Source organism: Candoia aspera, chromosome 14 (assembly GCF_035149785.1).
Source record: "Candoia aspera isolate rCanAsp1 chromosome 14, rCanAsp1.hap2, whole genome shotgun sequence".
Taxonomy (NCBI): Eukaryota; Metazoa; Chordata; class Lepidosauria; order Squamata; family Boidae; genus Candoia; species Candoia aspera.
The window spans coordinates 15,841,356-15,857,412 of record NC_086166.1 but is presented as its reverse complement, the minus strand read 5'-3'; the positions used below and the strand labels follow the sequence as shown (position 1 = coordinate 15,857,412).

General features: G+C 45.8%; 1 protein-coding gene across 1 annotated transcript; it reads left to right on the top strand.

Moving 5' to 3' along the window:
* Positions 1-204: 204 nt before the first annotated feature.
* On the top strand, positions 205-15,358 carry SOX8 (SRY-box transcription factor 8). The gene is made up of 3 exons (XM_063314950.1): positions 205-728; positions 11,205-11,443; positions 14,561-15,358. Exons 1-3 carry the CDS (start codon positions 298-300, stop codon positions 15,298-15,300), a joined length of 1,410 nt encoding a protein of 469 aa, XP_063171020.1. The 5' UTR covers positions 205-297; the 3' UTR covers positions 15,301-15,358.
* The last annotated feature ends 699 nt before the right edge of the window (positions 15,359-16,057 follow it).

Here is a 16,057-nt window from a genome sequence, read left to right as displayed (position 1 = left end):
TCGGAGCGGGGGAAGAGGCGGAGCGGGCTCGCCCCGCCGGGCAAGAAAGTCTCTGGCCGCCGCGGCGCCGGGGCGTTCGGATCGAGTGGCGCGTTCGGGCAGGTCGGGCGCTCCGGCGGTGCGTTCGGTTCGCCTGGGCGCGCGGGAGCGGCGGCGGCGGGCGCGGGGCAGCCAGAGTCGGAGTCGGGCGGCGGGAGAAGGACCCCACCCGGCCGCTGAGTCCGGATCCCCGGGCGCGCCGCCCTCCCGCCCGCAGCTGCTTGACGGCGTCCCCAGCGCGCCCCGGCCCGCCCGCCAATGCTCAACATGAGCGAGGAGCACGCCAAAGCCCTGGAGGCGCCGGGCAGCCCGGCCGGCACCGCCAGCTCGCTCTCGCACGTGGACTCGGACTCAGACGCGCCGTCCTCCCCGGCCGGCTCGGAGGGGGCCCCGCCAGCCTCGGCCGCCGCCGCCTCCGCGCAGCGCGCCGCCAAGGGCGAGCCGGGGGACGTGGACGAGCGCTTCCCCGCCTGCATCCGGGACGCCGTCTCGCAGGTGCTGAAGGGCTACGACTGGAGCCTGGTGCCCATGCCGGTGCGCGGCAACGGGGCGCTGAAGGCCAAGCCGCACGTCAAGCGGCCCATGAACGCCTTCATGGTCTGGGCGCAGGCCGCCCGCCGGAAGCTGGCCGACCAGTACCCGCATCTGCACAACGCCGAGCTCAGCAAGACGCTGGGCAAGCTCTGGCGGTGAGTGCGCGGGGCGCGGCCGGCCGGCCGCCCGGGAGGGTGGGTGGGTGGGTGGGATGGGGCGGGCGGACGGAGGGAAGGCAGGGGGCCCCTCGGGACGGCCCGGGGAAGGACGCGCCGCCCGGGGTGCCTGCAGGATCGGGAGCGCCGGCGACGGGGAGGGGAGGGAGGCGGGGCGGCTCACCTTCTCGGCGGCGTGTCCGTCGGTCGGCCGGTCTTCGCCGCTGTCCTGCTCCGCCGCGCGCGAGGTCGACGCTGCTTCCCAGGGTTATTAATTTAGCGCGCAATAACGAAAACGGGTTGTAAAACTTGGGGAACCGACTTGCCGGTGGCGCTTCGGCGCAAGAGACCCCGGGACCTGCCTCGGCCACGCTGCGCGCTCGCTTCCCTCGCGGCGCGGTTGTGCCTTTCGCCGCCCTGCCCGGGACTTTCTCCGTCCAAATCGGCGAGCTTACACTCCGAGCTAGGCGACCGGGCGTTTTCCGGATGCATTGGACCGGGGTCTGTCGTCGCCAGCAAGCAGGCCGGGTATAGGGTTGTACTGGCTGTGGACGATGAGAGTTACGTCCCCGTCCGTTTGGAAAGCCTCGGGTTGGCATGGTTGATGTGGGGCGCCCGGGCTCAATAAAGGGAAGAAGTCGCGGAGCCGGCCGACCCGACGCGTTTGGTGAAAGTTGCTCTGGTTTCGTTGAGACGCTCAATCGGAGTGTTCGGACTCTCCGAGTCAGCAGAGTTTAAAACCGGTCAACTTCAATCGGTTTCGCTCTGCGGCCGATTCCTGTTGTGTCGGGTGTCGGTTTTGCGGACGACGCTGAGCGGTGTGTTGGAAGGCTGAAAAATTAGGAGCTCGGTGGATTTAAGTGGACACCATTTTCAGAAGAGAGGCGGAACTAGGGCCATGTACTCCAGGCTTACACGTGTAGGTAAAACCTGAGTCGTTCGGAGGCGTTTCCAAACATTCCCTGGCAACCTCCAAGCCTGGACTTGCTCTGGCTATTCAGGGCTATTGTGGGGGGCCTGGTAGAGCCTTTGAGACTCCCCTTCTCTCTCAGGGATAAATCTCGAAGTTGAGGAACACATGGAGGGAATCAGAGGTGCAGCCGGGTAATGAAGGACAGCTGGAAGGAAATCAAGGGTCAAATCAGGGACATTCCTGGAAGTTCAGAGGGATTTACTTTAAATCCCCCTCCCAACAACCTGAGATTCTAAGGCTGCTGGTGCCTACCTGTTAGAAGGCTGACACTTTAAGGGATAGCCCTGAAGTCCGCTTGGTGTGTGAAGGGCATTGCTTGCATGGTGGCTGACTTCCCAAAGCTGGAAATAGGGTGCGCTATTTAAAAAAAGAAAAAGGAAGATTTGGGGAAGGGTCTTTCCTTTTCCTTTCTCTCTCTCTCTCTCTTAGCCTTGTAAAGTATCACTGTAGGGCCATATTCCTGGAGTATTTGGGGATCTCACTTTTCAGCCATAGGTAGTGACATACTGATAGACGTCACAAAGGAAGTTCGGTTTGCTGCTGTGTCCAGAGAGCCATGTTCCCATCGCTTCCCACCTTGTTGCCAACAAAGTGACTATTCGTGTGAATAAACACCAATGATTTTCTATTTTTCTATGGGGAAGAGGAGACTGGACCTGTCAAAGGTTACTTATCTCATAAGGTGTAAAATGTTGTATGAAATGGATGTGAGCGTAGCCCAAACAATGTTCTTAGTCACAGGAATTAAAGCACACGCACAAATCGGTTTGTGGCGCCTTAGAGGCTAACGATTTTATGATCCTTTGAGATTTCCTGGCTCATGCTTCTCCACTGGATCACTTTTTAAAACAACTCTTTTCTTGTTGCCTCTGAAAAGAAACCAGTGGATGCTTGTCAGTTTCCCTTGGAGAAAAAGGATACTTTAAAGTCCAACATATTTATTGTGGCAAAAATTTGCACGGGCTAGAACTCGATGCCTCAAAAGCTGACGCCTGGCTGCAATTTTTTTTTTCAGGTGCCACAAGACTTTCTTTGTTTTGCTGGAGCGAGCTCAGAGCAGCTGCCCCTTTGGAATTTTATATTAGCATGGCTCTCAAGATTTGCTGCGAACCTTCATTGCTCTTGAGTTACAGGGAAGCCCTGTTGAGATTCTTAAGTAGCACATTGGAACAAATCTATGTAAGGTGAAAAAGACATGTTTACCTGTCCTCTGGTTTGTAATTTGCAGGCTTAGGGTACTGGCTGATCTTGGAAAACACAGTGGTGTTTATATTGGCTTTATATATATTTCCATTTATATAAGCTTCTAGAAGCTCATCTTCTTTTTCTAAACCTGGCACTCAGTCAGAAATTAGACCCCTAATAAATGAATGGGATAATTAGAAGAACTGTCAGTTTGGTGCAGTTCAATCTTCGCTTTAGTAAAAGCCGATTTACTTTTCTTTCTCAGGCCACCCTCACCACCATTAAAATTAAAAAGTCAGAGAATTGGCTTTCTTTAACTACACTTTTTGAAGCACCTTTTGAAATCCATAAACAATTTTGTTCTTATACTAACTGCGTCCCTTGGATGGAAATAATGGCTGTCATAGCTTTGTTTTTTTTTCCTGTCCCCTTTATTGATGTATTTTACCATTCTAGTGTTCTTTGAAAATGAATTCTTTTTAAGCCACCCAGAAAACCCTTAGTACAGAGCAGATTCAAAACAGTGAATAAAGAAGGGGTATGCCACCCATTCTCCCTGAGCATAATGTTTATAGTTAATTGTTTTTTAATTGCTTTAATTTGTTTTTTACTGGTTTTTGTTACTGTTGTTATTTATTTATATGTGTTTTGTTTTTAACTTTGTGAGCCTCCCAAGTGAGATGGGTGGCTATATAAATGGAAGAAATAAAAGAGGAAACAAACTGGAAGGTTACAAGAATGCTGTTTGGTGTTAAGATAGAACAGATCGTGGGAGTGCTTTATCTCTGTCCGCCGTCATCAGTTTCTTGGGTCTCGAACAAGCAAGTGGGTGACTCCAATTCTGGTGGTTTTTAATGCTCTGCCTCTGGCAGCATTAGGGGCCAAGGCAGCCGTGTGTCTCGCTCCACACGCTGCAGTTCAAACCTGCCATGGCACAGTGCCTTGTCTGAACCTAGCCACTCTTGCGATAAGCGTCCGCTGCTCCCTGTTATTATGTCCGCATTAGATCTTGCATGACTCTGAGGAAAGCGGGAGGCCACCCAGCAAGTTCACTGCTCAGAGGAGATTTTATTTAGGCATTCCTAGCTTTGCTGTTCCCCCCTAGAGATGGTTTGGTACATTATCCTCTTTTCTGTAAGGGAAAGTGTTTAGATTTGCAGAATTTTTTTTTACCCTCTGGAGGAAATTCCAGGTTTTTTCTCCCGCTCAGAGCAGTTCTCTGCCTGGAACTACAAGGTGTATTTACCTCTAGTGAGACAGAGAAGGCTGTTGCTTCTTTAGCACCAGTTCACACAGGCACTTGCCCTGCATATGTGAATACAGGGAGGTCGGCCCAGTTTTCAGCCTTCTCATCCAGCCTTGACTTACTGTGATTTCCGGTGGAGCTGGGTTGCACGATCAGTGATGACCTGGTCCAGGCATTGCACTGTAAGCCATTGCTTGTTGAAAGTGTCACAGTTAGCTGGGTTTGCATGATGTGCTAAGCCATAAACTGTGGTTTACAATCTGCAGTCACACATATGAGGAGCCAGAAACAAATCGTGTGATGGCTTAAGTGAGATTTCTGAAACTAGCTGGTGAGAAATCAGAGTGAGAAGAATCCCCTGTTCAGACAGGTACCTCTTACAACTGTGGACCCAAACAGACCTGATCATCCAATTGCATGATAAACCTACATCTTTCTAGCAGTTATGAATCAATAAATGCTTCTGGTAGAACTGTTTGCCCTGGAAGGAATCAGTTGCTGTGGGAGGTTGAGGAAGAGACTTTGTGCTTTCTTTTCGGGGCATATTCAGGCGTTGCCAAATGGGCATGTTCTTTCCCAAGGATAAAGGGCATTTTTCAGGATGCAAGGCTTTGTACTTTGCTGAATCTGATGCAATCTGCTAGAAGGAAATTCTAGGCTCGAGGTGACCTTTTCTTCGGGCCAAGAAATAACTTGTCTAGCCTAGAAATGTCGGCACGCTGGCATTTTCATATTCAGAATATAGATGAGGATCTATCTTTAGTTATTGCAACTTGTGTGCATCCTAGGTTTGGAGCAGAGAGGGCATCAAGTGTGAAAGGGGTTTGAATCCTTGCCTGGCCCTCAAGTTTTCTCGTTATTTGCTCAGCCATTGTACGGTGCAGAGGAGAAAGAAGTGATGGGGAGAGGAAAAACTATCAAGTCCTGAACTATTGGGGGTGGGGAAGTGAGATGGAAATATTATAGATGCAAATACATTATTGAAGCACATGCAAAATACACAGAGATGGATATCTATACAGGTTCCCTGGTGTGCCTTGTAAAGTCACTGATGTCATTGCTTACAAAAAGAGTTTCCAAATCATGGGATGCCATAGTTCCTCTCTCTTCTAGATTGGTCAGACTCCCATATCTTAAAAGAGATTCCTAGAAACTGGAAGAGAGGCAAAGAAAAGCAGGGAAGATGTTTGGAGGACTTGGAACTTAAGTCTTTCAAGGAGAGGTTGAAGGAAGTAGGTAGATTTAGCCTTTGGAAAGATAGGCTAGCCTTCTTCTAGACTTGAAAGGGTTGATAAGACCTGCTTTCCATTATTCCAGAATATAGGACACAGAAGAATGACTTTACAGGAAAGCAGATTCTGGTTTTAGGTGGAAAAAAATCCTAAAGGTAAAAAGAATTCTGAGTGACCCAGAAGGGTGGTGGGCTTCTCTTCGCTGGATGAGTTGAAAAAGAGTCTGGACAGCTATCTAATGGGGATGTTTTAATTTGGGCTCCTGCCCTAAGCACTCTAAGGCCTCAAGGGCTTTTTCTAACTCTTAAGCTTGGGTGAAAGCAAAACAGCTTTACTCCAAGAGAACGTTCTTCTACAGTATATAGTTTCTCAGAATAGTCCCCATTGAGTCTTACTTCCAGGTAGGAAGGTGGTAGCTTCAGTTTTGTGAAACTGGAAACTAATTTGTGGGTGGAAATGTGCAACAAAATAAGATCACAAGATGCAACTATTTTTCCTTGTAGAAGCTACTGTACTTTTGCAGTTTCTAGATGAGCAAGTGAAGCTGCAGGATGGGGATCTGGAGTGCATCCTGGGGAGATTTACGCCACTGTTTTTAAGGCAGGTTGTGAACTCCAAGCTCTCTTTGAAGTAAATGTATTTACCCCTTGCGTATAAATAATTGTGTGTGCAGATACTCTAATGGGGAGAAATTTATTTTGGAAGCCTATGTGAGAATTCCTCTAAGGGATTGTCAGTAGAGTGTATGACTCTTCAGGCAGAGAACTACCTCTTCCCCCCTTCCTCACCCCCCTCTGTTCCTACTCCACAGTCCAAATGCTTCAGAATATTTATATTGGGTCATTACAGTTCAGCCTTTCTCAGTCAGACATCTTTCAAATATGTGGGATGTTGGTTGTGGTAATCCTCAGCCAGCGTGGGACCTTAAAGTCAACACAACCAGAAGGCACTGGGTTGGGGAGAGCTAACACATAACCAAAGAGATGCCTCCTGTTTTGTTTAAGCAAGAACACTTTTTATGTACAATCATCATCAAAAGTGTTGAGTTTTATTTTCCATTAAAGATTGAATATACCCAACAATAAATTATTTTTTTGGACATTGCTATGAATCTGAAATAACATGGCCCATTTTACAGTGTATTACACGTGTGTGTGTGTTGTGTTTATGGGCATGGAAAGTCCCTGCTCTATGCAGGAATGTTCTGCTTCTGTCATTTCTATCTTCTGTGCTGGTCATCCCTAGAGCAGTGTTTCTCAACCTTAGCAACTTTAAGATGTGTGGACTTCAACTCCCAGAAATCCCCAGCCAGCCATGTTGGAGTTGAAGTCCACACATCTTAAAGTTGCTAAGGTTGAGAAACACTGCCCTAGAGATACTCTGATATCCAAGTCTCTTAGGGATGACATAGTGCCATTTCTTTGGCTGAAGACATGTGCAGTTCTATTGCCCTAAACAAATGGCTTTTTCCTTCTTAGCTAACCCCACAGTGAGTTGCTACTCTTCAGGGCTGAGAGCTTTTCGTCATCGGCCTCCAGTTCTTTGGAATAGATTTGCTCCAGGCTTATGCCTGAAACTGGGTCACCTAAGGTTTTAAAAAAGCACCGAAACCCCTTTTCTTCATGAGCTGTTGTGAAGCTGCTTTAAAATCAATGCATTTGCACTTGTTACTTTTTGAATGTATAGAGGTGAATGTACCATGTCATGGACCCTTTAGTTCAGGGACTCCTTATTTTATATTTTGATGTTATAATTGACTACAACATACTGTATCATTTGTTGTTTTCTTCCATGTCTGGACTATACTTTGTAATAAGTAATTTACAGTTATTTAATAAATAATTAAGGTTAACCCTGCTACCACTGTGGGCCATAGCTAGATAAGGAGGAAGAAAACAATACTGTACTGGAAGACTTTTTAAGGGCTTGAGCAACCCTCTCCCTGGGGGCAACCTTAATTGACCAGCAGAAACTGTCAGAATCGGTCAAAGAGAGTCAGATATCTTGGCCATTTCACAAAGCTTGGAAATATTTATCTTGTCTTCCTGGATTGCCCACCGTACAATGGACGGGTGTAATCCAGGGATGCCAGAAAATGTAAGTGGGACCTGGAGCAAGCAGAGCTTTGAAAGGCAGTTTGAGATGAAGCACATGCAGACAACAGATTTGCTCCGGCGATCAGAATGAAATGAGGGTGCGTAATTTGAGACACTTGCTCCATTTTGCGTCATCTGCTCCAGCCTTTAAACGTTTGTCTGCCTTTTGCAACTGGAAGGTGGGCCAGAACTGGCTTTTGCTGCCGCGGGTTTTGAAAAAGGTGTTTTGAGCCATGTTGGTCTGACTCTTGGCATGCCCCGTGCTTGCACTTTTTCAGTTGCAATTTGAACAGTGGATCTATTGAGCCCTTGGGATTCAGTCGATGCCACGGTGGTCCTCGCTGTGCCAGTATCAGATCCTGTATTTCGTATTAAAGTGCATCTAACTGGTATGAACTTAAGGAAATTAAATGTTTAGGTGTATTTTTTCTGCTATTTTATTTGCCTGTTGTAAAAATTCCCAAACAGTTTTCTGGAAAGGTTAGCTAAATTTTATAAGCAAACAAGCATATGCCCCAGGTGCTCGTATTTTTTAGTCATTTTAACAGAACCCTTCTTCACACAGCCTTGTCACCTTTTAACACTAACTGCGGTTTTATATGTCTCTCTCTGTTGTGACCCCTACTGACTCACTGGGGTTTACTTCTGAGTAGACTCATATAAGACTCTATTGTAAAGATCTGTTGACTGAACTTAGCATTTTTGTTTCAGTTCTGTAATGAAAAAGCAAATCAAAAGTATATATGAACAGGAGAAATAACAGATAGAAAAATGCTGGCAAGTATGATTTTTTACAAGGTTTATAATTTATAAAAGTTCCCATTTACTTAGACTGCATTCTCTTTGGAGGTGAGAAAAAATGATAGCTAGTGCTGATGTTATTTGGAGGGGGCATATAACAAATGATAAAAAGTGAAATGAAATGAAAAAAGGACAGCAGCAGGAAAATGAAAGTACAGTGTGGTATGAATGTCCAAATCCATCCCATCTGCAGTCAGATGGAACAGCGTTTCTCTCAGCTTCAGTAGGTATAAAAAAATTACAATTACCTTTCATCCTGTTGTCCAAGCTGAAGATCTGAACTCTCATATGGAGCAATTGTATTGTTTGGAAATCTCCAGGCTGTTTTTGTTCGTGTTGTGGAGCTGCACAGCCTAAAATATGTCAACCACTTGCAAATGCTGCTCAGAAATGTGCAGTTGAATTGTGTGTGATCAACAGGGCGCTGGAGGCAGAAGTCTGAAATTGGTACAACCTGCCCTCCAACATCAAGGCGATTGTTAAAAGGGGTTGGCAGTTTTCTTGAAGGGGTCTTTGAGCATTGTCCAAAGGCTGCCAGAAGATGATGCTTCTGGCTCCTTGGGCTGCATGCAAAGGGCACCAGGCGGGCTGCTGCATTTTGGTCACACCGGATGATATCTAAACACTGCAGTCAAGGCACTTCTGTGGCATCTTTGTGGAGGATGATAGTCACCCAATAACAGCACGATACGGTTTGGTTCAGAATCGTCTGAGGAGCTATTTACCTTTGCATGTGGAAATCTGGAAAAGAAAATCTCTCATAGCTGATGCAGTAGTAGTAGGTCTTTGTTTATTTAGTGGGCCTTGTTCAAAAAAGCAAGCTGAAGGTTGTGTTCTTGTGTTTCTCGATTCCAAAGCAAGCTCTGTTGAGTGCCGTTGTTCTGCTACCAAGTAAATGACTACAGAATTGCACTATTGTAGCCAAGCCAGTTTCTCTCATCTGGAAGTTTTGGACATTTGAGAGTTGGACGGTAATCTCGCTCTTTCTTTTAAAGAAAGACTGAGGAAACTAATGTGTTCTTCTGTTTTCTACTGTAGTATTGTTTATGGTTATTCATTAAAGGGAAAGTTTGTCTCTTAAATTTGTAGTAGAAATTAAAAACTCATGGAAGTGTCGGAAATGTGAAAAAGTCTTGTCTATCCAAATGCTTTAATTTGGGTTCTGTCTTTCCAATTGGGATGAAGTTGGTGCAGCCCGTGATGTTGGAGTGAGATAGAATTGTCAGCGAGCTTATTTACGGGATGGCTCTATCTGAAATCGATAGAACTATCTAATTCCTTGGTTGTATTGCTTCTCTCTCTCTTTCTCTCCTTCTCTCACTGCTGCTGGCGGCAAAGATCATCTTCTAGTGCCAAGTCATCTATTAAGAGTGTTCTGAAATGCCTTGACAGTTCTGTTTTTTTAAAATATAATCCTTGAACTTTTTCAGAAACCATCTTTAAAATTGCAGGTTCTCTGTCAAACTGCAGGTCAAATGGTATTGTGACCATTTTTGTTGTGCACTGCTGGAGAATGGGGTGAAACTGAACAAGGACTTATTGATCTGGGTCATGGGGAGTTGGTTTGAGGGCAGTTGCGGTATATCTGTTTTTAAAAGTGTGTTAAGGGGAGAAGAAACACCAGCTTGGTTAGTTGTTTGTTTTCATTAAATAAAAATATTGAGCTGGGCATTGGGGATAATTTCCCATTCGACAAGCAGTTGAAATGGTCTTAGGGGTCCACTGAGAAGAGGAATGGGAGCCTCATGTCGTGTGCACCTTGGTACCAACAATTCTGACTACTTATACAAACTAATGGGATCAGAGCCTGCAGGGGCTGATGGGGAAAGAGATCTTGGAGTAATGCTAAACAGTTCAACGAAGGTGTTGGCACAGTGTGCATCCTCTGCAAAAAAAGGCCAACAGTATGTTTGGGATAATAAGAAATGGTATTGAAAAGAGAGGTGCCAATATGTCAGCCTTGTGAGGTAGACCAGACAGTAAGCATGGCCAGATTAGCTAATTTTATTTTATTGTAAGATTACATTAACAGAATCTTGCAAGTCTGAAAGCACATTTCTCCCCCTCATCCCCTTTATAGCCCAAGAAACTAGGGAGGGTCCCTTCTGAGTTGCTTGCCCTGCCCACATTCCTGCTGCAGGCTAAGTTGCCTTTTATCTGACTATTCCCTTGGCTGCGTCTCTTCTCCCTGTCTCCCAAGGTCTTTCTCATGTACCATTACACAATATTATAATGCCCTTATATGAATCACCAGTGTGGCCACATCTGGAATATTGTGCGCAGTTCTGGTCATCGCATCTTGTAAAGGATATAATGTAGCCAGAGAAGGTTCTGAGGAGGACAACCAAGATGATCAAGGGGGTGGAGCAGCTTCCCTGTGAAGAAAGGTTGCAACATTTGGGGCTTTTTAGTTTAGAAAGGAGGTGAATGAGAGAGGGTATGATGGAGGTGTACAAAATTATGTGTGGCGTGGATAAAGTAGACATGGGGAAGCTACTTTCCCCTTCCCCAAAAACTAGAACCAGAGGTCACCCAATGAAATTGAATCCTGGAAGAATCAGGATAGACAAAAGTAAAGAGGTTTTTATACAACATATAATTCAACTTTGGAATTCACTACCATGAGATGTGATGCTGGCTACCGGCTTGGCTGGTTTCGAAGAAGGGTTGGACGAATTCACAGAAGTCATAGGGATCAATGGCTATTAGCTTTGGTGGCAGTGGGACTGCTGCTGAAGGCCATCTGCTGGGAGACTAGTGGACTTCCTTGTGCAGTTGGTGGGCCACTGAGAACAGACTGCTGTTCTAGATGGGCCTTTTGGTCTGATCCAACAGGGCACTGGTTATGTTCTTAGGTTCTTATGCCACATTAGGACTACATAAGAATGTTAGGTCTCAGACATACATGAATTACTGATTTAGTTTTCCTCTCTCTCTCTCAAGTTTGCTGAGTGAAAATGAGAAGCGTCCCTTTGTGGAGGAAGCTGAACGATTGAGAGTTCAACATAAAAAAGATCACCCGGACTATAAATACCAACCACGCCGGAGGAAAAGCGTCAAAGCTGGTCAGAGTGATTCAGATTCGGGAGCTGAGCTGAACCATCACGGAGGAACCCAGATCTACAAAGCAGACTCAGGGCTGGGCTCCATGAGTGAAGCACATCACCCCAGCGACCACACAGGTAAGGGGAGAGAAGAGTGCCTGCTCAGGGGCAGAATCCTTAATTTGCTGACCTTGGATGCCTCAGGTGACAAGACATGGGAAACACCCAATAGCATGAGTGTAGGTGGAGACTGTGCAGCTCTGCCCATCCTTCAGGTTCACCCGCTTGGTGGCATTTCCTTCTAAGTTGGGAATGAACATCTTGGGAAAAGAAAGGCTTGGTTCTGGAATATTTGGGGGTGGGACTTAGGAGCATTATTTATTTATTTATTTATTTATTTAATCAATCAATCAATCAATCACATTTGGTAGAGTACGTGTCCTTCTCCATCAGGCCTCTGCAGCCTTTCTCCTTCCTTGATACCACAGAACTGGGGCGCTTGCAGGATACATGCCATGGACTCCCAGCTTTTTGAGCGGAGCTGTCCCGGATGCCTTTGCTTTCTGGGTACAATTTGAGAATATCCCCTTTTTTCCTGTCTACAAAATTGGCAGTTTCTTCTCTGCTTTTGTTCCATTCACAATCTTTTTTGCAAGAAAGCTGGGATTTCTCCATTCTGCTCCTGGACATAAAGCCAAGACCTTGGGCATCTGTTCTCAGTTCCAGAGCTGAGGGTTAAAAGTATACCCCTTTCGGAGATTGGTGGGCTCTGAACGTGTTTGTGGAAAGCTTTTGCACTTGGCTCTCCTTTTCCTTCCAAGGGGAAAGCAGGGCCCACATGGACGTCTTTATGCCTCGGTTTAATCTGTGGCAACCAAACATCTAGCATAGCTCTTTGACCCTCTGTGGCACAAGCCATAATCGGCTGCAAAACATCATTGCCACACATTCATTTTTTTCCTTCATAGCTTTGGGGGTAATTTCTGTGGCCAAGAAAGATGGGCTCATCCAGACATGATGCCCTGCATGGCAAGAGATCACTCTGCCACTTTCTCAGCGTTTTCCTTTTTTTCTCAAGAATAGATCAGCTTGCAGTTTAGGCAGCTTGTTTATTTCCCCCAATAAGAAACTTCCTTGTTCTCCCCTTTTTCCCCTTCTGTTGCATGGCAGGAATATTTTTAAAAGGAGTGTGGAGGTGCTGATACACAAAACCTCCGCCTTGAAACTGAAATCCAGCAGCTTAAAAAGTGCAGGTAGGCAATCAACCTATAAGCTGTGTGCAGCTCCTTCCCATTTTTTTTGCAGCCTCCAAAGAAATCTTTGGACTTTGCTACTGAAATCAGGTGGCAAATGAGTTTTCATCAGGAAATGGATGAAAAATGCATTTTAGGCCTCTGCTGTGCTTATTGCAAAAATAACATATTTTTTGAAAAGTAGGAAGAAGGGGAAGGGGGATGAACCCTCCCCTGCCTCTCCACACAATCGGGGGTTGATGTCTTATCTATCCTTGCTATTAAAGAAGAGTGTCTTGGCAATCATGCAGTTCTGGCATGTGAAGTCATCAGTAGCATTCCCTGCTGTTCAGGCCACCTACTCAGATTTCTAGGAGCATTTGCCCTTGTCAGCTTCAGAGCATTCCCTTGCGTGCGCGTGTGTGCAGACATGCACATTAAATAAGGGCTGTGTCAGGCTTCCATGTAAAAATTCAGTTCAAAGACAGTTGTCCAAGCCCCAGTCAGCTGGGCACGACCAAGAACGGAAGAGCTACCCAGATTTCCATAAGGTCTCTTTAACGCTAGAATTAGGGACAAATGCAGAACCGTGGAAACTGCAAGAGCAATTTCCCAGCCTCCTTTAGAGGGAGTTCATTTGCATGATCTGAAACACGATCTGAACCACATCTTCTCGGGTTTTTCCTCAACTGGGCTGAGTTGCTGTTTATGAGATGAGCTGCCAACAGACTCGCCTTCTGTCCCTTAATCGTTTGTCTCCCCTTCCTTCCATTCTTTTCCCAACATCTCCAAAATGTCTCACGTGGTTCATTCAAATCCATTGAATGGATTTGGGGCTTCTAGTCTGGCACCTTTGAATCAGTGTGACAATCCGATGGACTTCTGCATGTGTTTGCATACTTTTCTATTAAATTGACACACTCCTGTCAGATTACATCATAAAAACAGGAAAACCAATAAAAAACACAAAACTACCATAAAACAATAGGTGCACTCAAATTTGTCATTCACATCACAGATTTAGACTAACTTCATTCATCAAATCAAAGTGCAAACTCAGTTTAATTCTGCAAAACTGGTACGAAGTCAGATCAGACCTTGGCTGATAGTCACATAGTCCTAGCAGTTCCTGATGGATGTGTGGCATAGTCCTTCCAGCTGGCCTGTGTAGATGGTTTGGCAGCTTCTTGTTATCCTGATAGCTTCTGTTTCCTCTTCCTTGCAGCTGCTTATACCCAGAATGGCTTTCTGAAACTGCCTACAGAGAGTCCACTCCATCTCTGGCTTCATGTTTTTCATGTCCAAACCTTGAGGAGGAAGTCTCTTCCTTACACAGTTCACAGAATAGACATGCAGAGTTTGGAAAGCCATTAGGAAAGCATTTGCTATACAGGCCAAAGATGCCAGATGCTATCCTTGATATCTGGTAGGTTTGGAAAACCCTTGCCTGAAATGTGAAAGAATCCCCCTATCAGATGAGACAATGTTGAGCTAGGTAGACCGAAAGTGGGCCTGGCAGAAGGATATTCCACTCTACTTTCTAGTGAGTATAGAGTCAACCCTTACTTTGTCTCCCCCATGGTCCCTGTGTTTTGCATATCTGGAATTCTAAGCTCATACTGTAGGCACTCTGCCAAACAGTTGCCACAGGAGTACAGCCCATCATAAGCCCACACTGACCAGAAATTGCTCCTCACCTTTCCTTTTGCCATTTGCCCTGCCTGCTCCTCACCATCCCAGCTTAACTCAGTCATTTTCCTGGTAGGTGGATGCATATAGAAATTATGGACTGGGATGCAGCCTAGCCTCTGTCATATTTTGTTAGCAGGCCTAGGAGGATTTCCAAAGCATTCTTGGAAGTAAAGGTAATGCCAATGGCTGATCCTTTGCTTTCCTGCAGGTCAATGTCTTGTTTGATTTTTGTTATTAAATAAGATCACGGTATACCTTTCAGGACTGGTGTTTAAGCTAAAGCATCTTCCCCTTGAAGATGATGACCATGTTCTAAATACACTTTCTCTAGGACAACCTCACGGACCTCCTACCCCACCTACTACCCCTAAGACAGACTTGCATCCTGGGAGTAAGCAAGAGCTGAAGCACGAGGGCCGACGGGTCATGGAAAGCAGTCGGCAGAACATTGATTTTAGCAACGTGGATATCTCTGAGTTGAGCAGTGAGGTCATCAACAACATGGAGGCATTTGACATCCATGAATTTGACCAGTACTTGCCCCTCAACGGCCACTCTGCCATGCCAGCCAGCCATGGGCAGAACTCCACAGCAGGATCTTATGGGACGACTTACTCTCACTCAGCCAACAGCAACACTGGTGGAGCCACCCAGGTATGGACTCACAAGAGCCCTGCGTCTGCGTCCCCTTCTTCCAGTGAAGCCAGCCAGCAGAGGCCTCACATCAAGACCGAACAGCTCAGCCCAAGCCATTACAGTGACCAGCCTCACAACTCTCCACCCCATTCGGACTATGGATCCTTCAGCGCTCAGGCGTGCGCCACCACCGTTGCCCCAAGCTCAGCCACAGGTTCTTTTTCCAGCTCCCAATGTGACTACACAGATCTCCAGAGTTCCAGCTACTACAACCCGTACTCGGGTTACCCTTCCAGCATTTACCAGTACCCGTATTTCCATTCCTCTCGCCGGCCGTACGCCACCCCCATCCTTAACAGCCTGTCCATACCCCCTTCTCACAGCCCCACTGCAAACTGGGACCAGCCAGTCTACACAACCCTGACAAGGCCTTGAGCAGATGGAAGGAGCTGATTTTTTGAGGTCTTCCCCACCAGCCTTCAAAAGTATGCACTACACAAAGATGGAGCAAAGAAATATAATAATAATAATAATAATAATACCATAATGGAGCATCATTGCATGGTCCGAAGTGCCTCCTGTTTTGTCTGTATGCCTGGGTGTTCCCTCCAAAATCTCTTAGATTTTCCAAGACAGAATTCTATTTTGTTTATTACAAATTGTAAATAATGCTAAATAACATCTGGACCAATGATTGCTCTTGAATAGATGAAGGACGGTACATTCTAACTCCTCTGTGAGGACTTTGCGATAAGTTTGGGTTTTGCATCCAAGACTGTGCAAAAGTCAAGGTGAAGATGGTGCTTAAGGTTTTGTTGCAAACTAGGGACAGATCAGCATTGCACAAAAGCCCATGTAGATTTTTAAAATCCTAAGTGTTCAGTTAACAATACTGAGGGACCATTCAAGAATCTTTTGGGACCAACCAATGTCGGCATTTCTTAATTTTAGTTGAGAGTTCTTCTGAGCAAGGTTTGGCTGTAATTAACATTTTGTCTGGAAGCTTAAAGAAGTGCGTTGATATATATATTTTTTGTCATTGTTTGGGGGTAAATCTGTTAAATCTGTATTTATGTTCTATGTAATTTTTGTCCTTTTAATTAATGAAGTAATTCTGTGCAAGAGGTAGAATTTAAATAAAATAAAGATTTTACGGTGCATAAAGTAGTGGAGTTTTCCCATCCCCCCAATT

Bases quoted from the DNA above. Each gene is read 5' to 3' on its own strand.
- SOX8 (XM_063314950.1), top strand. From the start codon at position 298: ATGCTCAACATGAGCGAGGAGCACGCCAAAGCCCTGGAGGCGCCGGGC. The intron at 729-11,204 runs GTGAGTGCGCGG...CTCTCTCTCAAG, and splicing joins ACGCTGGGCAAGCTCTGGCG to TTTGCTGAGTGAAAATGAGA. The intron at 11,444-14,560 runs GTAAGGGGAGAG...CACTTTCTCTAG, and splicing joins TCACCCCAGCGACCACACAG to GACAACCTCACGGACCTCCT.